This window comes from Zootoca vivipara, chromosome 10 (assembly GCF_963506605.1).
Source record: "Zootoca vivipara chromosome 10, rZooViv1.1, whole genome shotgun sequence".
In the NCBI taxonomy this organism is placed as follows: Eukaryota; Metazoa; Chordata; class Lepidosauria; order Squamata; family Lacertidae; genus Zootoca; species Zootoca vivipara.
Genome location: NC_083285.1, coordinates 37,155,269 through 37,178,106, shown reverse-complemented (window position 1 = coordinate 37,178,106; position 22,838 = coordinate 37,155,269). Strand labels below are relative to the sequence as shown.

Sequence of the window (22,838 nt, the reverse complement as noted above, 5' to 3'; positions counted from 1 at the left end):
GTCAATTAAGCATACGGGTAAGCACCACTTAAGTTTGACTTTTTCTGTTGCTTCGTACAGAAGAAATATGCAACCTGCTAAAACCTTTTCTAGACTCAAACTAGAATATCGAACAATTCTGTAGAAAATATGCGGGAGTCCTGTTATACTTTGATTAGCCTCAACCCTACTGCCACTTACTTGGGTACAGAAGAATAGCATCTAATGTATCAAACTTTTATTAGCAGAGATTTCAAATGAAACTAGTTTTAACAAGTGTAATGGGAAAATAATATAATCCAGTTTCTGAACACAATGAAGAATATCCAGAGTTCTGATAAATGGAATATTTGCATTGTCATTTAAATAAGTGTCATAACTGAAGTATCAAATAATGTTTAAGCTGGAAAAAAATGAGCAGAATAAGACCAACTTCAATTGCCCATTCATAGAAATAACCTATCAAGCTATGCAATATAGGTCAGTGTACCACAGCTGAGGGCTGATAACATTCCTGAAAGTTCGTAACTTCATGACCTAAAGCAAGGGAAGACTCATGCTATATAAGACAAAACTTCAGAAAAGTAGACCATGCCTTGTGTTGATATCCAGTGTAAGTAGAGAAAGAATACATCTACAGGATTTAATAAGGCAGGTTTCCCCTCCCCAGAGCACTGCTGCCTAGCACTTTTAACCCTTTAAAAAACCATATTTGGTGTTAGATCCATAAATCTGTCTTTATTTTTTACAAAATGGATTCCAGGAAGTTAAAAGGCAATACCAGAGACGACTTAGGCGCAGAAATCAGGTGTAGTCATTCAAAGCATTCAAGTAGGGAATATGGTAATATAAATATTCGAAAAGCCTTCTCTCAAAAATATTAAAACAATATGTATAACTCATTCCAAACTAAAAATTGAGCTTTATAGCATATTTTCCCCAAAGAAAAATAGAAGTAACCTGAAATACTCTAGAGGCCTCAAAAGCTGTTTTTCCTTTTGTTAGATACATGAGAGAGCTTGCCTTTGATTAAATTCCTCTTTCCGAACATGGAAAGTTATCACATGGGTCCACTGTTAAAACAGACTGCAAATTTATTCTGGCATAATGTGTTCCAACAGAGTACATAGGTGAGGTAATGGCCTTGAAGTTTTAATAGTCATCTCCTCTACTGACAACTTCTTTGCATGTTGGACGCAATAATATGGTATGCTCAAACTGTGCTGTATATGAGCCTTTAATATCACATAGGGGAGGGTATGGATCCACTATACCCAAGTCACACAGGTTCTTCAGAGCCATTAGATATTTACTTTCTCCCAGACGATCTAGCCATCTGCGGCAGAAGGCAAGAGTGCCAAAGTTTTCATTGATAACATTCAGCAAGTGTTTTGCTCTTGGAAGCCTAGAAGAAAGAGTGCACTGAATGAGCAGGAGGAAATGCTGATCAGACAGATACTGCACAATCCTATGCATGTTTACTCATGAGTAAGTTGTGCTGTGTTCAGTAAAGAAGCAGTAAAAATATACTTTAAAATTACATGATGCATAGCACTAGTAGCCAACAGGACACGGTAAACAAAAAGAAGTGTTCAGCATGCACTAGAATCGCATCGCTGCTGCATACCTTGTTTCTGGCGAGACCATTCCAGAGTGGTCTTTGCTTTCATGTAACAATGAACACATAAAGCTGTGGTGGCGCCTGAGGGTTGCATTTATTGTTGGCTAAGGAGCATGGAAGGGATTTTTCTTCCAATTGCAGCACTGGAAAAAGCCTCTCCAGCACTGCTATGGGAAGGAAAATAACCCCCTTGCTCCTACCAGCCTAGTGTTGCCCTTTCATTGGAACAGATCAAAACACTCCTGTTTCTGGAGTGATCCAGCCTGCTATCAATGACGGTATTCAAGAAGACAGAGCTGCCTTGTTGAGTGTTGTTATTCCTGTCGTAGGTAATTTGAGTCAGGAGGCTGATAGGCTATGTCAGGCATCCCCAAACTTCGGCTCTCCAGATGTTTTGGACTACAATTCCCATCTTCCCCAACCACTGGTCCTGCTAGCTAGGGATCATGGGAGTTGTAGGCCAAAACATCTGGGGGGCCACAATTTGGGGATGCCTGGGCTATGTCAAAGACCATGATGGGCTGGATCTAGCCCATGGGCCACTTAATTTACCACTGCTGACCCCAAGAATATGATTCAAGGTATTTAAGATGCTAGGCATTTTTTGAAATCGCTATGATTAAACCACAGTAATTTAAAGCTGCTGCTCATATTGGCTGTATTTGGATGTCATGCTAAACCATTCTTCCCAAATCAGGTGTTCCCCAGCTGTTCTTAGACTCTGATTATCCCTGACTACTGACAATGCTGGCTAGGGCTGATAGTTGTTAGTTCAAAAACATCTGGAAGACTTTCAGCAGTGGTCAGTTACTGTCCACTAACACACAAGTAAAGCAAGTAACTTTAAGGACAAGTAGCCCTAAAAGTTGTTGTTTTTTGTCTCATTTGTGCACCTATAGTGTATAAGCAGTCTACTTACCATTCTTTTCAAGTTGTGAATTAGCAACGATATTTCTTTCAATAGTACAGACAAAGTGACATCTTTACCCACTGTAATAAAAGCAGGGCTAACCTTATTGGCACATGTCCAACATCAAAGTTCTTCATATAATGAGAACATTCCATATCATCATGAACAACACCTTTTCCTGTGCTGCCAAAGGTTTCTATAGCATATACTTCTCCCTCCTAAAATTAAACAGACACACATACTAGATAAGCATACTGGAGTCCATGCTGAGAATTAATCCAAGAACTTTTTTGCATTTGAAAACATGGGTTCTGGCACAATATTATTTTGCTACAGGAGACTAACAGAGTTCCCCCTCTGGAATTTCTCAGAACTATAAATGTAGGACAACACATAATACCCCACAGAGCAGATGTACAGGCAGCATGCCCATGAAATACAATCAATCTACTCACTTCCTGTAAATCAAAGATTTTCAAATACTGTCAGGGTGATACTTCCTTACTTAGACACTGCCCAATCAAGTTTAATGAATAACTTAATCCCCTGTACTAGGAATAGCTGTTCTGGAGTTATATTTCATAGACTCAGACTAAAGTAGAGTACTTAGAATGCCACAAACAAGTGGGAGAATGGCATTCCAGTAAGCTTACTCCTAGTGGATAAGAATAGGGAAAGTGGGACATTTCCAGAATAAATTTCTAAGACTTCTGAACTATTTCTGGAGTGGCATGTATTAGAATAAGAAAGAACAGTTTGCAAGATCTTCTGACCAGTTGTGATAACTATCAGAGAGTGCATGAATCCTGCTGCCCTTTGTCATCTTAACTAAACAGCCAGATTTCCCAGTACATTTCCTTAGCACAGTTAAAGCCCTAAATGGCCTCGGTCCAGTATACCTGAAGGAGAGTCTCCACCCCCATTGTTCTGCCCGGACACTGAGGTCCAGTACCGAGGGCCTTCTGGCGGTTCCCTCGTTGCGAGAAGCCAAACTGCAGGGAACCAGGCAGAGGGCCTTCTTGGTAGTGGCGCCCACCCTGTGGAACACCCTCCCATCAGATGTCAAAGAGAAAAACAGCTACCAGATTTTTAGAAGACATCTGAAGGCAACCCTGTTTAGGGAGGCTTTTAATGTTTAATAGATTATTTTATTTCATTTTTCTGGAGGCCGCCCAGAGTGGCTGGGGAAACCCAGCCAGATGGGCGGGGTATAAATAATAAATTTATTATTATTATTCCACTTTTCCCAATTAGGTAGTTCAACTCCACATGTTTTTTTTTTAATTTTTTAATGATACCTTCTTTTGCTTCTAAATACAAATTTTAATTGTGGGGATAGGGCATTTTGAATTACTTGCAAGAAAATACATTCTTATTACATTAGGCATACCATTCATTCTTCATTTTAATAAAACTAATGCCAACTGTTAAGTATTACACACTTATTTACAACATTCTGTTGTGAGCAGTAGCCATATGCTTCCTGGGTTTCAAGTAATTTAGTACTACAGACAAAAAAACATCTAAGTTGAGGGGGGTGGGAACAGAATTTCAAACAAGGGCCAGATGAAACTGGAAGTTCAACTGCAAATATTAACAGCCTAATACTGTGCATATTCTTTAGTGGCAGTAAAGGCCAATTGAGCTCTATACTTCTGTGTACAGAGGGTAAGGGTGTAAGAGTGTAAGAGTTATTTGCTTACTTCCATTCTTGTTGCTTCTCCTCCTTTCACAATGGGAACAGTTTTGCCTGCATGTATCCTATATGGTCCAATAGAGTGTCCATTCAGATTGCGAATTGGTTTCACTGTAACATAAAATATGAAACACTATAAAATCAATACATGTAGGTAACTACTAAAGTTAACTTTTCTAGAATAAGCAATTTCTTAAAAAAAGAAACCTATTCTCAATTTTTGGAATCCGAAAGACAACATGAAATTCCCGAAAACACAATAAATTGCAAAAATCAAAACCTTTTGAGAAGTTTAATAGATCTCAAAATGTTTTACTTGTGAGCAACAACAGTAATCAAGTCATATCATAGAATCATAGTTGGAAGAGACCACAAGGGCCATCCAGTCCAACCCCCTGCCAAGCAGGAAACACCATCAAAGCATTCCTGACAGATGGCTGTCAAGCCTCTGCTTAAATATAAATGCAATGCCTCTATTTAGTATCCACACATGTTCTCTCTCTCTTAGCGTTGAATCAAAACTATCACATGTACTAGATAAGGGAAATTTACCTTGATATGTTTTGCCATCAATTTCAACTTCATACGATTCCATAACTTCTTGAATAGCCTCACCAACATCACAAAGGCGAACGTCTATTCCAGCGCACTATACACACACACAAGACAGGTTGAAATTGAAGATAAAAATTCCCTCTCACAAAGTAGGCAGGTAAGAGATAAAGTTACACTTCCCCTTGCGAGTATACCTTTATTCCAGTATTAGTTGCATCTTTTACAGCTTGTAACAGCCTGTCATATTTTCGATTGAATGTGACAGTAAAAGCACAATCAATGATACGACCTGAAATTAGATACAAATTAGATAAAAGAATCTGCATTCAACTAAATGATCTAACTGCAGAGTAAGCAAGAGAAAACTCACCACTAACATGTGTTCCAAAATCTATCTTGCAGATATCATCATACTGCAGTACAGTTGGATCTCCAGCGTTAGGGGTATAGTGGGCTGCACAGTTATTCAGAGAACATCCCGTGGGAAATGCCAGCCCAGCATTTAAGCCATTCTCTTTTATCAACTTCCGTGAACAGTCTTCTAGTTTTTCGCTAGGGAAGCAAAGGTCTTTATTACATGAACAGATTTGTTTTCCAGCAGCTTTATTTAGTTGCTACATTAAAAAAAATTTCAAGCGATTCCCTTCCTTCCCTTTGCTACGCATATTACTGGGAATGCTCTTAGAATATGAGATATTTGTTGCCCCAAGAATATAAGAACTGAGGAAGTGCTGTATCTCCAGCTGTATCATACTCGTTGAACAACTTTGCAGCAACATTCTGTTAGCTGCTTGTCCCCCAGCCTCATAGTCCATAGAAACAGTTGTGAAAAAACAAAAACAAAAAACCAATATATACAATCATCACCGACTGTCACCAGAACTGATGGAGAACTAAGCTGATATACGGGAGCCCCACACCTAATCTCTATGTCCAGCACATTCAATTAAACTTATGGAGATGAACCCTTGTATAGTCCTCCCTTGATCCTATGATCTTTTATTCTCACCAGATTTCTATCATTGTCATTCCAGGTTTGATCCAGCTCATAACGTATTTTCTCACTTGTCTGTGTGCTTCAGCAGCCTCTCTGAAATCATTCCAGATCTCTTCACTTGCTTGATCTAGTGCTTTCTTTTCATCACTTGTTGTTCTCCAAGCAGCAGTTCGCCTTTAATATTGGGATAAAAGGATAGTCAGACTGGCCATTTTAGCGTGTAATCCAAACTAGATGACACAGGTATACTCAACAGGATTACTACTTTAATATAGCCACTTCCACCTTGCAAGGAGGTGGTGTTGTGGGCAGTCACGTGCCCTCCTCGTGCACAGCAGGAATCCTGGCCGCGTCATCAGCCAGGCCAGCCGGCTGGCCAATCCAGGCGTGGCCTGCTACATTTAAGCAGCCGCGTGGCCGGGGTTTCCTCAACTGCTTCCAGCTGCTCCAGTTTTATTAAATGTACTTTAATATACACATTTTAGATTAACAGAGGTATGCTTCAAATTACATATACCATCACTCAAGTTATTAAACTCTAGCTAGCCCACTCTGACCAAGTTCCAGAGTAGTTCAAAATCAATGTTTGTTGCCAATTCTACTGCCATCACAAAACACCAAAACATGGCATGTGCTCTAACTAGCAAGAAAGAACCAGATGCCACTCAAACGAATGAGCAGAAGAGAGTCCTTAAAATGGGCTTGGGTATACAGTGCTTTGTTTTCTCCATTCAATCACCACCTATCCTCCATCGATGACCATCAGGAAACCACGTAACTGACCACCTAAAGCCATGTTACTCACAAGTAGACCAAGCAGTGTCTGTAAATAACTAGGTCAGCATAGGTATATTTGATCTACAGAGCTTTGATTTTCAGTATTTGTCCATTTGCCTTTTCCTCTTCCGTTCTCAATAAAGCTTTCTATTATTTGACTGCTGGGGTCTGAAGGGTGTTTATGCCAAACTTTAGGATTCGGGTAATCTCCTACATGCTTAACACTGAACGTATATATGCTACTAGGGCAAAAGTGTGGATTTCATAGGGAATGTGCTGAATTCCATGATGAGAGAGACAGATAGATGCCAGCCCCATTGTCCTGAGTAAACAGAATGATGTGACTGAAAGGCAGAGGTAGCATTGACTCAGAATTCTAGATTTTTATTATTTCCTGGAACACCACAGAATTCCCTCCCACTGGAGGCTGGCATCCAACTGTAGAACTGCAAAAACTGAGTGATGGTGGCAGCAATTACTGGATAGTTTAGAGGACACTGCTGGTCTACTTTGCAAGGCAGCTGTGCAGAGTGTAGGCAGGCTCTCCTAACCTTCCCCCTTTCATTACAGTATTTTTTTTAAAAAAAAATTATTGTTTAAACAAACAATTACACTAATAGACTAATACAATTAGAGTACCACTAAGCACTTATCCAGCAGCACATCTAATGGTGTTTGATTTATCCATTGTCTCTAGACAAACACGTACACATCCAACATTCAAACATATTACTTAATGAAACCTCTCCACTGAGAATATTGAGTGGTTGGTGTAACAAGGTCTTGATTTTGGTCATTAACATAAAGGGGTCCACATTTCTTGGAAGGTATCTCTATTTGTTATGCCTTTAATTGCCCTCTTGTGTCTAGTGAAACACTCATATGCTAATCATGCTGCAGTCAGTAAGAAGCCTACAAGTTATCTGAAGTGCAGGGTGGAGCCTAAGTCTATGTCCAAAGATAGTAGGGCTAAGGCAGGATTTGAAGAAAGGCCTGTAATTATGGATAAAGTAGAGAATTCTCCATTCCAAAAGTTTTTAACATGGGGACATTCCCACCAAACATGAATAAATGAATCAAGCTTTTCCATCACAGTATTAACCTACTGCAGGCTTTAAGGATTGCAGTGCAGTTCTCTACAGAATTAAATAGGACATTGTTTTGAACTATAAAATACACAGGTACATTGTCACTTTTGAGTGACAAGCATTATTATTATAGTTATTACTATTATTAATACCTCCCCTTTTTCCCTAATGGGACTCAAGGCAACTTACAGATTTTAAAAAAAGGAATTACTAAAAACTTAGAACAAGAGAATTAAAACTATATGTATACATTTAATAGCATATACATAAGCACATGCCTTGTTGATTATGCCTACGTTCAAGTACTATATAGTTAGCTGGCAAAGTCACTGCTCCATGCATATCCCATTCATACATAAAAGTAGTCCCAAGTCATTAAGCATATCTACATCATCCCAAGATCAACCGCCAACAAAATATGCAGTTACAATCATTTACAGAGATCTACAGGTAGGAATGCTCTAAAATTCACTTACTTCCAATTAACACCTTCAATGTAGTGGATAATAGGAAAGTGAATATAATAACCTAGCTCTTGGGGCAGAGACTTATGAACAACAGGCAATTAGGTGAGCCTACAAAATAATTTTTCAATGTGCCACGCTGTCCATGTTAATTTTTTAAAACAAGATACATTTTTAAAACAAGATACATACCCATCTTGTGTTGGTGGATACTCACACTCTTCACCTTTTGGAAATATTCCACTGGTAAACAAATCACATATTGGAATAGATGGAGGATCTGTCTGGACTTTAGCTGTTGGGTGAAATGCAGAATTTGAATCTCTTACGATGCAGTGCATAGTTCTATCATTTTCAATACAAAAGCATTAAAAAAAATTTTTTTTTACATTGTACAATTTTTTTTACATTGTATTTTTTTTTACATTGCCTCTTACTTGGGCTCACATCTAAAACTGAAAACATGCCAAGATACCCTTAAATAACATTGCCAGTTCTGAGTGCCTTTTACAGTTGCAGCACTGAGTCACTTTTAGCCAAAAAAACCCTGGGTTGTGCATAGCAATCAATTTCTTTAAGAATTCAAATATCTGCATACACTTCAAACACCACTGTTTACCAATATAGGTGTTTACCAATACAGCACCTATATTCTGATACATGTCCTTGGTGAATCACTGAAATCACTATCCTGTCTTAAAAATATACCGGTAAGACTGTAAAAGTGTGCACATATGTACTAGAGTGTTTCATGTGTCTGTTCCTCTCCCAGGTCTCTATAAAATATATACATGAGGATGGTTGGTGTTTTGAGATTTAATCTTTTTTCCAACTATACCTTATAGCTGTATACCAACACCACTTCACTCCATGTACCTGCTAAAATGAAGGGAAAGTAATCTTCCCCCAGCACTGGCGTGGGATAACACATTTCCCACTTGGCCTATAAAGAGCAGGCAAAGAGCCTTATCTTTCCTTCACAGCACTGAACACCACAGCTTTGCAATTGGGAGATAAAGCTGTGGAGGCTCACTTGCTACAACTTGCCAAGCTGGGTGCCGACTGCAGGTCAAAGGCTACCTACCCCTGCAGTAGACGATACCGAGCAAGATAGACAAATGTTCTTGCTATGTATAAGGTAGCGCTATGTGTAAGCTCCATAAACATGACATAAGCAGAAACGAAGTTTGCACGATACAACCATAGTAACAAACACCTACGTCCTTTCTTCTTTTTCTTCTTTTTCTTTTTCTTCCCTGCTGCACCATCACCTTCACCTTCACCATCTACAGAAGACAAACATTTACAAATAAACAATAACTACAGATAATAGCTCTACTACCTAAGATTATTATTCTATAGTTGAGAGAGGAAAAAATTGAGTTGAGGCTTGGCTAAAGAGCTAGAGCAAAGCTACATATTAGAGCAGCGCGATTAGACTCTCCCAAACTGCATGCAACTTCACACCTGCACAGGACATGAAGATTTCTAAGAACAAGCAGGGGTAACTCCTGCTGAACCTCTATTTGGTTTGCTACACTACACTACACTACACTAAAGGCTCAGCGCCTGGTAAAGACCAGCTGAACCTCAGTGCCTCAGCACAAGTGATCAAAGTGGAGCATAAAGAATCAGGTGGTACTTCAGGCCCAAATTGTTTATGATTTTGTGAGCACAAGAACATTGAAACTGGCAGTAGGAAATCGGTAACCAATGAAGGTTTCTCAGCAGCTATCCCTTATGCACACATTCACGCACACACAACCATAGCTAACATCATTCAGTGAAATGAGTGGTGATGACCTGAGTACACTCCAGGAGAGAGATAACTTGTATGAAAAGATAGGACCGCTGCCTGGAAATAACCCTTTGTTTCTGTAGTTCTATGGAGAGGAAAGGTAAGAGGCAGCATAAAGAGAAAGAGAGTACCCTTCAGGCAGCCAGTTAGCCAGATAGCCACTAGTTTCCAGTAACTGACCTATGCACACTTTTTCATTTACAATTCTGAATTTTAGAACAACTTAAGTTTTAAAATAAGAAACTATCACTTTGATAGTGATCTGGATGACACACATTATGTTTTACATTAAATTAATTTTATTTTACTAAAAAGATATAGTTAGGGCATTAAAGACTGTAAATACTTTTTTAATATAAAAAACCTAGAACCCATTTTAAAGCATAATTTCAGTCTGTCACAGCACATTCTGAAACAAAGACAGTCGTTCTTTAAATAGTCAATGCTTTTTAACACTGCTACTCGTTTTAATGAAAACTGCATTAGATTCCTCTTGCCCTTGCTTAATCCATTTACACTACATCAGAAAAAAAGTTCTGGCATGCAGTTCATTCATCTACCAGTTTGGAATACTTTCCAGTTCCCTATGCTAACCACTGCAGATTCTGGCAATATTCAGTCCTGTAGTGGCTGCTGTTCACTTATTACAGGCTTCTTCTGCGGTACTGCTGGTAGATTTGCCAATCAGCAAGCCAAACTGTTTAGACTGCCATGTCCTTGAAGAGTGCTGCAATATTTCCATCCTTTTGTCAGAGTCACAACCACTGTCTCTAATCAAGGCTATAATCCTAGGAGTTGAATGGAAACTTAATTCCAAGTATTAGCTTCCACCATGAACAATTGATTCCTAATGCAAAACACCAGGTAGCAATGAAGATTCTGTCTGAAAGGTTCTTAATTTGGTCCGAGACATATTTTTGCTATTAGGTTTAAAAAAGCTTTGCCTATTTATTTATATTACTAGATTGCTAACACACCTTTCCCCACAGGACAATCAAGATGCCATACATGCCCCCCCCTTCCATTTTACCATCACAAAAACCATGTAAAGTAGATTAGACTAGGAGTGTGTGGCTGACCAAGGTCACCCAGTGAGTTATGGATGAATAGGGATTTGAAGCCTATAGTTAATCACCATCATTTAACAGTCTCTTAACATTTAGGATCTCTTCTGAATTATATGAAGCTCAGGTCACTAGCAATCCAGTTAATTAAAACTTAAGCTATTAAATGGGTGGGTGTGGGGCGCCCCAGACATCTATTCCAACACCCAACAGGAATAACACATTAACGGTTGTTCTTGTTCAAAACCAATGAATGTGAACAGGTACTGTATTGTGTTGCAAAAGAACTTGAACTGAAATGTTTTGTCTATTTTTAGATAAATAAACTCACTGCAAACTCTCTAGGAGAAAATCATCAAAGTGTATTGAAAACATTGTTAGCTTAACCACCACGTCTTATATACAACCCCCAACTCTTGGTCCAGAAAAAGCCCATTCCATGTAAAATGGGGCTTCTGGCTGTCATTCATATTTCATTCCTATCTTCTCCATCATATGGCTTTTCAAAATGTAGATATAATACATGGACAACAGTAATAAAGCCTGTTTTCTGTGGTTTAAATGACTTATAATTTATAGAATAATCTAGGTAAAATTGTCACTTTAAGAATTAAGCTGCATTTTATTTCATTTCTTTTAATGAACAGAAAGACTGGCATTTTGTTTAGAACAAAAGCTCATCAGAAATGGCTTCATAAATTGAATTCAATATCTGTTACTTTCAAGCATTATTGTACCAATAAAATTAGCCAAAGATCTATCAATATTCTCTATTACCATTCCCAACAGGAATTTCAATATATAACACAGTCACTGTGTTGCAGTGGAAAGCCTATTGTACCTGAACAAAGGAGATCTAGGTTAAAGTCAGTGCTCAGCCATCCCTTGGGATAGATCCTATCTCTCATCTTGAATTACCCTGATAAGAGTTGCTACTTCCAAGGTTATAATTACTTAGTATAATATGATCTCTTTTTAAAATCAATGAACAAAACATTTGATAATAGCCTTTTAATACAGCAGCGCTTTCAACCATCTACATAAAACTGCTTCATGAAATATATTTCCCAACTCCAGTAATCCCTTAACTAAAGCAAGCTACAAATATTTTACATTAATATTTTACATATATCATGGACAGGGTAAATTATACTTGCCTTCATCATCATCATCTTTCTCCTTTTCCTCCAGTGCTTGTTTATCTAATTGTTTTGTCACCTCATCAAGTGTTGTCTCAGATTCTCTCTCGGTTTCTTGTCCTGTTTGCAAATAAGCAGGTAGTTTAAACAATAACGCAAAACCCAGCTAACAAAGATTTTCAAAATTGTGTGTCTCTACTTTCTAAATTATACAAAACTGTTTCTATATTTAGGTAAAAAATAATTTTCTTCCAAGCAATTCCATAAATTGAAACCTCTCTCCCGAAACCTTAGGACAGGTACCATGTGCTAATGAAAGCATGTAAATCCATCCCCACCCCCGCCTTACGCAACTGCAACAGTCTCTAAGCCTTAACACACACCCTCAGTCCTGTAAGGAAATCATGCAGTTACAATCGCCCTCCTTCTATACCATACGTGTGAGTGTCCGATGGCAAATGCATCATGCCGAATACCCTATCTCTCATTACATGTGAATTTCGTGCATGCTCCCACCATAGAAGTTATCTTCCGACTGTTATGTTGATTAACTCCCCCCGCCCTCACTCTCTTCCCCAGGCACCCCGACAGCTGCATACCAGCACTCTCTTGCTTCCCAAGAAAACCCCGGTAGCATGTCACCACCCCGACACAGAAAATCTCACACGCGAGATCGCCTTGCCAAACACGACCCACGCCCTAGTTTAACGATTTCCAATCTTATATACCGCGGTGGGCTAGGATGATAAAAGGCTTGACGGCCTAACACCCAGATCCTCCCTATCGCTTCCCCCTAAACCCCTCAGACTCTGGGAACATTTCCCCACCACGGCGACCCACACGGCCCCACGGAACGACGAGACCGTCACGTCGTCTTTCTTTCCCCTCAAAAGGGACTCGTCCTCCCACCGACCCACCCCGCTCCCTTCAACCCCGGACGTCTCAGGGGCCAATGAGGCTTCGCTCCCGCTCCTCCTCCTCCTCCTCCGACGAAGTTGTCCCCATGGCGGCCTCCCCCCCCCCCACGCCATCGCCTTGCCCGGCCCAGTTCCTACCCGCGGCGGCTCCTTTGCTCTTCTTCTTCTTCTTGCGCTTTTTCTTCGCTCCTTCTTCAGCGCCAGGCCCCGCCGCGCCTTCTCTCTCCTCGGGATCCAAGAGCACCTCCCCGTTCAGGTGCTTCTCCTCCTCGGGGCTGCCCCTTTCCTCCACAGCCGCCATGTTGCAGCGCCGCCGCCGCCGCCTCCTCTCCCACGACTAGCCGCCGCCGACAGAACCAGCGAGCGAGAGCAAGAGAGCGAGGGTGGGGGCGGCCGCTCCAGCCCCGGCTACTCTATGGCTCAGCCCTGGGGCACGTCGGGAAAGATGGAGGGCTAAGAATCCCGGCGGGGGGAGGGAGGAGGAGCAGGACGAGCAGCGAGCACGTGCGCTGTGGAAGAGCGAGAGAGTTGTTGTCTGTGAGGCTGTCCGTGGGAGGTGCAGTTTAGGTCATGCTGGGCCTCCTCTCTCCACACCACGTGTTTGTTGGGTCCGTCCCCCCCAAACCAATTTCCCTGAGTAGGTTGCAGCAAAACATAACGTAGAGAGCTTCATGGCACCTTAAAAGACTTAACCGTGCCAACCTATGCTGCTTGTCCATTCAGAAGGAAGCCCAGTTGAGTTCAGCGAGTGAGTCTTCCCTTTACCTAAAACTGTGGCGGGATTGCAACCCAACACATTTTATTCTGGCATAAATTCTCTCTGGACCAGAGCCCATTTCCACTCGACAAGGCTGGATTTGTCTGCTTATTTCACTAATCTAAAGTGCTAATTTTGAAAAAAGTTGCTTCAGAGACTTAACTCCTGTTCTATATAGTATGTATTCACAGGCCCAACATGCACCTGAAAAATAACCCTGAAAAGTACTATAAGCTATACTCAGCTAAATAGAGTAGGAGCATACCTACCTGACAAGATGTTAACCACAGATTGTTTTTGTTTTTTATTTTAGTATGTTGTCAGTTCTCTATTGTTTTTTATTGTAATTACCTCATTCAGCAAGGGATACCCACAAATGCACATCTGCACCTGACAGTGCTCATTCTGAGAGTCTTGTCATTTAATGAATGATAACTAACATCTGTTGGATGTGAATGGGGATGTGTCTGCTATTAGAGCTGGATCAGAGGAACTACTTAAGTTATGAAATAACTTACCATAATTTTAATAAAATTAAAACATCGCAGCCAAATGCCTATCAAGCTGTTCTCAAGCCAAACAAATGCTATATGCCCACCAATGTGTTTTCATGCCAGAAAAAAATTAATGCCCATAGTTAACCTGCCAGAAAAATAATTGTAGGAGGTGGCGGTGCAGAACGCATCCATGGCCAACTGGAGCAAAACAACTGCTGTGGTTGATGAGGGAGAGACAGATCTGGCCTCTTTCATTGATCAATATAAAACAATGCAGGGAAAGTAAGCAGGGCTTTCCTTTATTGTAAATCTTCCCAGTTAATTTAAATGTATTGGCCCCAAAACTGGAAGACAGGAAAAGGGGATTAACTAAGGACAGTTTTTGTTTAGTCGTTTAGTCGTGTCCGACTCTTCGTGACCCCATGGACCATAGCACGCCAGGCACTCCTGTCTTGCACTGCCTCCCGCAGTTTGGTCAAACTCATGTTCGTAGCTTCGAGAACACTGTCCAACCATCTTGTCCTCTGTCGTCCCCTTCTCCTAGTGCCCTCAATCTTTCCCAACATCAGGGTCTTTTCCAAGGATTCTTCTCTTCTCATGAGGTGGCCAAAGTATTGGAGCCTCAGCTTCAGGATCTGTCCTTCCAGGGAGCACTCAGGGCTGATTTCCTTAAGAATGGATAGGTTTGATCTTCTTGCAGTCCATGGGACTCTCAAGAGTCTCCTCCAGCACCATAATTCAAAAGCATCAATTCTTCGGCGATCAGCCTTCTTTACGGTCCAGCTCTCACTTCCATACATCACTACTGGGAAAACCATAGCTTTAACTATACGGACCTTTGTCGGCAAGGTGATGTCTCTGCTTTTTAAGATGCTGTCTAGGTTTGTCATTGCTTTTCTCCCAAGAAGCAGGTGTCTTTTAATTTCGTGACTGCTGTCACCATCTGCAGTGATCAAGGAGCCCAAGAAGGTAAAATCTCTCACTGCCTCCATTTCTTCCCCTTCTATTTGCCAGGAGGTGATGGGACCAGTGGCCATGATCTTGGTTTTTTTGATGTTGAGCTTCAGACCATATTTTGCGCTCTCCTCTTTCACCCTCATTAAAAGTTTCTTTAATTCCTCCTCGCTTTCTGCGAGGACAGTTATAGCAGCTTATGTTTATTAATGAGGGGGCAGAATAAAAAGCCCTTCCCTGTATCCCTGTATGGTACTATATGGAAGTGCTGCCTCCCCCTTTCCCCACTTAATAGCCTTGATTCAGAGTTTCAATTGAATATTGCAGTTTGGGGGCAATGTGTTTTTCTTTAAAAAGCAGTATTGAACAATTGAATCGAAATGGGTAGTAGTCTGTCCTAGAGCTGACTGCCACTTCAGCTACATTCACTTAATTTGAGACGGAAGGTTTCCCAGTGTTTCCATTTTATTAAGATTACAGTACTTAATAAACTTGGTTGACTTTAAAAGAGCATTGGACAAATTTATGGAGGATAACACTATTAATATCTATATGATGGCTCTATTCTCTCTCCACTGTTCCTCTGAATACCCTCAAAGGCGCACTTCTCCTTTGTCTCCCGAGACAGACGGATGTCAACAACCAGTTGCTGGGAATCACAAGTGGCAATCAAGTCCTGCTTGCGGACTTCTCATAGGCATCTGGTTGGTCGTTGAGGGAACAGGATGCTGGACTACATGGGCCTTTGGCCTGATGTAGCAGGATCTTAATAAGTTCTTACTACAGCTTGTTAAAAGGGAGACATTTAAAGCAGCCCCAAGGAATCCTGGGAATGTTAGCGTACCCTCACGGAGTTACATTTCCCAGCACTGTTAACAAACATGCTTTCATGTTTCTTTTTTAGGGTAGGACATAAAATGATGGTAACAAAGCACTGAAGCTAAGCAAAAACTTCATTTTCAATGAAATAATATCAGCCACCATCTGGAGCTGTTAAGCATCCTAATAACCATTTACTTATGCTGGTGCGCAAATGAGTAGCTTTAATAGTAGCTAGGTTGCTGCTTAAAGCTTAGAAGTGGTTGCAGAAAGGAAGTATGGTTCGGTATAATCCACACCATGTGGTAACTAAGCAACAGGGCTTTTCAACAGTGTGTTGACTGACTGCGACCACAGAGAGGAAACTTTTATTCTGTTCAGTTTGAAAGAGACAGCTTTTAACTGTTACATTTTACATTACTGACAAGCAAGATCTGCTCTCTGTGGGAAGACTTCTAAGGTATGTTATATCTTTTATTGACTATATACAAACAGAATCATACAAGGGAGGTTTGAAAAGAGAGAGTACAACAAAGACAGCAAGGGATTATCCATATCTGTATTAAGGAAGAGTTTTAACAGGGAATTATTTGTTTGTTCAGTTTATCAGAAAAGTCCATAAATACCTGTAAATTTATGGCATTAATGATAACCATAAAATACTGATGGAAGACTGCTGGGGACCTGAAAAAGGTAGTAAGGCACACTAACCACATTTGATAAATATAACCAACATGATCACATAAAATGTCCTGCAAAGGTATTTTTTTGAATTTAACGAAACTCTTTTTACATCGTGTCTGAAGATGAAAAGTTTAAGTCTGGCTTTATTGCTAGCTTTCGTAAACTAGAGCAATCAATAAATTATTGCTGATACCGGTATTATTATTTATTAAATTTTGATCCCAACATTTTCTCCCAAAAGAGTCCAGAGCAGCAAAACCAAAGTGGTAAAACAATGCAATTAAAAATAGAAACATTCAAAAACATCTAAAAGCATTAACACATATAAAATGTTTATTTATTAAAAATCCAAAATCTGCAGAAGGAAAGTACCTCCAATTGCATCAGCCAAAATGTCATGAAATACATTCCCCAGAACTCTTAATCAGCCAAGATGTTAAGTAAAATATAGGAGGATTGATGTTGAATGCATGAAGCCAATGAAAATATTCAGAAATGGGGAGAAAGCCATTTGCTTCCTTGTCCCGAGGTGCAAAGCCCTAGGTGCAACCTGAAACCTGCATAGCACATAGTATGGCTTAGTTCGATTAAGGCTGCAATCTTATACACCAGGAGTGGAGAAGCTTTTTTCAGCCTATGGGCTGCATCACCCATGGACGGTGCTGGATTTATGTATAAGCTAAACAAGCTATAGCTTAGGGCCCCACTCTCTTGGGGGGGGGGGCAAAAAAATTTAAAGGGAAAAAACCTGGATGTACATTTCCAAAATATAATATAAGTTTAACCATTACTTTGATAAAATACATATTTTGTTATGTGCAAATGGTTTTAGATACCTATTAGGTCCATAAATTACCATATAGCATATACTCAACACAAAAAACAGCAACAATTTGTTGTTGACAAAGGACAGTTGGACATATAAAGGGCCCCATTACCTTCAGTAGTTTAGGGCCTCATCAAACCTAAATCCGGCCCTGCTCACGGACAACATCTTTAACAAACTAAAGCTTCCAGGATTCCTCAGGGGAAGTCATGTGCTTTAAATGTGCCTTGGATGTGCTTTAAATGTATGGTGTGGACCTGCCATCTGCAGTACACCCCAACTTAAAGACTGTGACTAAATGCCGACTTTGTGGCTTCAGCTTCAAGCTACCTTTCTCTCCCTGCCCCCCCCCCCCCCATTTAACAATATCCAGCCTGGAAAATTCAACAACGTAATATCCAGCATGTTCACTACTACAAAATGTCACAAAGGAGTTGCATGACTATGGAGTTTACATTGTTTTTAATGCATCAATATACATTTATATACTTTTTGTTTTATTTTTGAAGATGTGTTTGTCAGTGAAAGGGGTTGAGTTTGTAACCATTGCAATGCATTTGCATTGCCAAATGATGGGCTAATTATTTAAAGTCTAAAAATTATTTCAACTTTATTGAAATGGCAATATACAGTAATTTTAGTCTCATTCTTAACACCATTGGTTTGGCTCCAGAACAGTCACATTTAAAGCAAATAATCTGTTCAGTATTAGGTACAATAATGATTATGGCTTTGAAGCAATGATACAGCTGTAAAAGGTGAACATATATTACTGACCTAGTATGAGACAGATAGCTTGTCAGCCTGAATTCAGAATTGTATGTATTACAGTACAGTATATGTTTGTATCAGTCTGTATAATAATATGCCCTTAATATTATTTTGATGTTATAGAATCAAAGCCAATATTAATTAATGTGAAAATATGTATTAACTAGTCAAGCTACAAATAAATGCACTGGATACATAAACAAATTTTATTCAGAGGGTAGGAAACAATTTAATGTTTATTTTGGTTTCAACTGCAGGCAGTCCTTGGCATAACACTAGAAATGGCAGTTGTGCCATTGTATCCTCGGATCAGTTTGTATTTCATTTGACGCAACAGATTTGCAATATTAGTTTTGTCTTAATGTCCATATTTGAAAGCTAGTTGTTCTACCACAACTGTTCCTTTCTAGAACTCACACTGAAAATCACCTACAGGTGGTGCCTAACACCAAGAAAACTAGCGCTAATACACCTAGAAACCTCACTAAAATGCTGGAGAGGGTGTACCAACAGGCAGATATTTCCACATGTGGTGGGAGTGCCCCAAAATCCAACTATTCTAGACAACAACCATACGAGAAATAAGCAAAATCACGAAGCAAGCATTAGAAATGACCCCAGAATTGGCCTTACTAAACATCTTCCAAGACAATAATGCCCAATTACACCACAAAGAACTCATAACTCACTTACTCTCAGCAACTAGAAGCACCATAACCAGACACTGGAAAGACCTGTCAGGAGTAAGCATGGACCAATGGTACCAAATAGTATGGGAAACAGCCTTACTAGAAAAACTAACCAATAAGCTGAAACTGACAGGGGGACAAATAGAATAAGACAACATCACCCCGGTATGGCTCCCTTTTATCACATACATAGCCCAACAAGACAATGACAAAACCCCACCAACAGCATACAAATCAATATGGCTAACCTGACCCAAAACACACACACACCCCACTCACACACGAAACAAAGACCACCAAAGCCAGCCACGAATGAACAACCATACCCTAGGCCAACCCCAACATCTCTCACCACCAAAGGAACACAAGCGAACAGCAGAGAACCTGCACAAGCGACGCTGACAACCCCCCCTCCACATATATTAAGTAAAATAGAAACATCATCACCCAACCCCAACCCCACCCATCTCTCCCCCATCTACCTCTTTTCCCCTTTCTTCCCAATGTCTCAACAAATGAAACTAATTTGTAAAAATGTTACGAGAGACATTGCATATATCTTTGTAAATCAAGAAAATCTTTAATAAAAAAACTGTTCCTTTCTTCACCTGGTTCAAATATGTTTCAGATCTCACTTCTGCAAGGAGTTCATAAAATTAATACCCCATTGCAAAGAAGTCAAACTATTTCCAAACTGTCTGTCTGTCTGTCTGTCTGTCTGTCTGTCTGTCTCTCTCTCTCTCTCTCTCTCTCTCTCTGTGTGTGTGTGTGTGTGTGTGTGTTACACACAAACACACTATACCACATTAAACCAATTCAGGTGGCATTCATTAGCTACAAGTCTCACTCCACTGATATGAATGCAGAATGCAAAATACTTCTCCCATGAGAGCTCTATGTGCACAGTTGTACACTTGAGAAGGCCTGCTACATTTTCAATTTCTGTTAGATACTACTTTAGGAACACCAAATCTTTCTTGATTATAGATTCAGGTAGGTAGCTGTGTTGGTCTGACGCAGTCAAAATAAATTAAAAAATTGTCCAGTAGCACCTTAGAGACCAACTAAGTTTGTTCTGGGTATAAGTGTTCGTGTGCTTTTTTTTATTTGTCTTGGTTATAGTTCATTAAAAATGCAACCATTTGTATTCTTGTGTCCCATTTTTCTTGGTATATTCATATTTTATCTTTGTAGGCACAAAATCCTACTGATAGAAATGGCTGAAACCCTGGAACAAGAACCCATATATTTCTTTGACCAGGTACTTCCCATCTCATATTTGATACGTTATTATTGCTCTCTCCAAATCTATTAAGGGTTTAATAAAATCCTATATTTTATTTTAGCTCAAAACCAAACGCAAGCGAAATATGAAAATAGAACCAGGAGAACACTTTGTTGATGTAAATTTAATCAGCACAGATCCAGATCCTCATGAAATTCACAGGTAATAGTGGTGACGTACTTAAATTGCAATAATTGATTGAACGCATTAATGAATTGATATATTAACTATATATTAAAATGTAGTATTTTCCCCATTTTTGTTGGTTGGAAAGTTCAAATGGGGAAACTGTTAAGGGAAGATTGCAACTTGAAAATTGTTCTGATGTTATTTTTTTAAAGGATGAATAGGATGTAAATGGGCACTGTTCCAGCAGGAAACAAGTATGTCTTCTGTACTTCCTACTTACCGTACCTAAGTCCTGCTGTTCTCATAAGAATTTAAGCCTGAAAATATATATAAGTGTGTCTGAAGATTCCTGTACATAGTTATGTCTTCTTCACACCTATAGTATTTGGTCTATATCAGGGTAGTCCAACATGCAACATTTGATACCCCTCTCCCAGCCCAGTGGCAGACCTACAGTTTTTGAGGCCCGCTTGGTATGAAAAGTCTGTATTCTGGAATTAAAGGCATAATATACATTTACTGTCCACATGCAGGAACTCTGGAGGCATGGATGAACACAGGGAAAGAAATGATGCTTTAGTGAAAGACAGTATAGCAAAGAAAGAACCAGTTTCTACTAAAACAGATGGTCCTTCTATATCTGTAAACATTTGTGAGAATCCTCTGGCTCGCCTCTCCCTAAGACCTTCATTTCCACCTACAGAAGAAGACCTACGGTCAACTTCACTGGAAGAACATAAATGCATGGCTGCTAGCATATTATGTGAGCTGGAAGAAATGTTGAAGCATTTTACCAAGTTTAAGTTTATTTTACCACAAGGGGTTTTAAATATATTGAGCTCCAGTTGGAAAGATCTCGTTGAAGGTGTCTGGCAAAATAAAAAATATTTGCAGGAATTAGCATACAAAAACTTTAAATCAAGGAGAAGACAAGCATCAGAGGAGTCCAACAGATTGCCACCTACATTTGAATGTACTGACTGTGAGACGGCTAAAAATGTAAAAAGGAAAAGCAGGAAAAGTGTGGATTTTCCCACGGGTGCAACAAAAGGAACGGATAATCCTGGAATTCTGTCAAACCGACTCAATGGAAGCAAGAGTAAGGAATTTTACTGGTTTTCTCTTAATACTTAATATATATGTAGTATATTGGACAAGCGGTTCAGCTTGTCCAATATACTACAGGTGGCAACAATATAGCAAGTGTTTCTTTGGTGCGCAACTGCCGACATGCGTTTTCAGCCCTGGAAGGAGGCGGGGAGGTCTTACACTCGCCCCACCCACATGCAGGATGCCTGGGGCAACTTTTACATATAAGAATAGGAGCAAACTGATTGGTTTTTATGCTAATACCAAAACTCAGGGTTTACTATGACTACTTTACTATACATTTAGCTCCCAGTAGATAAAGGTCCCTGATTAGCATAAACAGGAGTAGCTCTCAGTGGGACTAATTTCAAAGTAAATCTTCAGGCTGCAAGATATAGTTTGTCTTAATACATGGTTCTATGCAGTGCTTTTTGTGGGGTTAAAAATTAGGTGCTGGTGCACATAAATAAAAGTATTGTGAGTGCCGGTGCACATTGGCTGCTATGGGCAGCAAAAAGAATGGTACTCTATACCGGTGAGTATGACCACACAAAAAACCAGTTAACTATCACTCATTTAGAATGATATTTATTCTAGACACTTCTAGGCTAGCGAGAAAATGCCAGCTCTAAAATTTGCTATCTTCATCCCAGACCACAATCACAAGTAGAAGTAAGAGATCTCCTGCGATTAATTGAGGAAAGTTGCTGAAGAATACTAGAAAATGGCCTTGCAGCTGAAGTTAGAGAGGTACAAGCACTTGGGGGTGTGGGTGGAACTGAAAATAAACTAGGCAATTTTTCAAACCATTTATTACAGAAGCTTCTCTTTCCCATTTCAAGGTGAGTGAAAAAGTAATCACAGTATTCAGCCAGGAGAGGCAATCTGTACCCAGAGCACTTCATTCAATAATGAAAAAAGTTAACAGCACATAAGCACTTATTCTGGCCATTACCTAGCTCTTTGCAAGTTTGTAATTATAAAACAGCAAACAGTTCTTAATAAATGTGATTATGTGCGCTTATGCTGCTGAGGACTCATGATCAATATGTTTCTTTTCTCTCCTATTTAGCTGCAGTCCCTCAGCAATATAGCAGTGATTCGCCTTTTGCAATCAGTTTCTCACTGTCATCAAAACTATGCAAGGAACGAGGTATTATGTGTGCACTCTCTCTCTCTCTTCATTCAGGTTAATGTTTAGATTAATGAACTACAGTTGGAGGGGAGTTAGCTTGTTCATTTACTGTATAAGATATCTTACCTGCCCTTCACCATACAGTCCCAGGGTGGGTTACAACATTATAGTGATGCAGTTACAAGGGTGAGATGGGGA

General features: G+C 39.8%; 2 protein-coding genes across 3 annotated transcripts in view; one reads left to right on the top strand and one right to left on the bottom strand.

Annotated features, from left to right (window-relative positions):
- Nucleotides 1–697: 697 nt before the first annotated feature.
- On the bottom strand, nt 698–13,514 carry METAP2 (methionyl aminopeptidase 2). Its single transcript, XM_035127070.2, has 11 exons — nt 13,144–13,514; nt 12,107–12,208; nt 9,308–9,373; nt 8,280–8,382; nt 5,771–5,932; nt 5,132–5,313; nt 4,956–5,050; nt 4,759–4,855; nt 4,214–4,317; nt 2,613–2,728; nt 698–1,384 (listed from the first exon to the last, which is right to left on the bottom strand). The coding sequence occupies exons 1-11, from the start codon at nt 13,304–13,306 to the stop codon at nt 1,132–1,134; spliced, it is 1,443 nt and encodes a 480-aa protein (XP_034982961.1). The 5' UTR covers nt 13,307–13,514; the 3' UTR covers nt 698–1,131.
- A 2,844-nt stretch (nt 13,515–16,358) lies between these two features.
- Nucleotides 16,359–22,838, top strand: part of LOC118090829 (uncharacterized) — a 43,053-nt gene continuing 36,573 nt past the window's right edge. For both annotated transcript variants that reach the window (XM_060279707.1, XM_035127078.2), the window contains exons 1-5: nt 16,359–16,492; nt 20,197–20,263; nt 20,349–20,449; nt 20,950–21,515; nt 22,578–22,658. In XM_060279707.1, the coding sequence (XP_060135690.1) occupies nt 20,219–20,263; nt 20,349–20,449; nt 20,950–21,515; nt 22,578–22,658 (793 nt within the window). In that variant the 5' untranslated portion in view covers nt 16,359–16,492; nt 20,197–20,218. The remainder of the gene's footprint in view (nt 16,493–20,196; nt 20,264–20,348; nt 20,450–20,949; nt 21,516–22,577; nt 22,659–22,838) is intronic.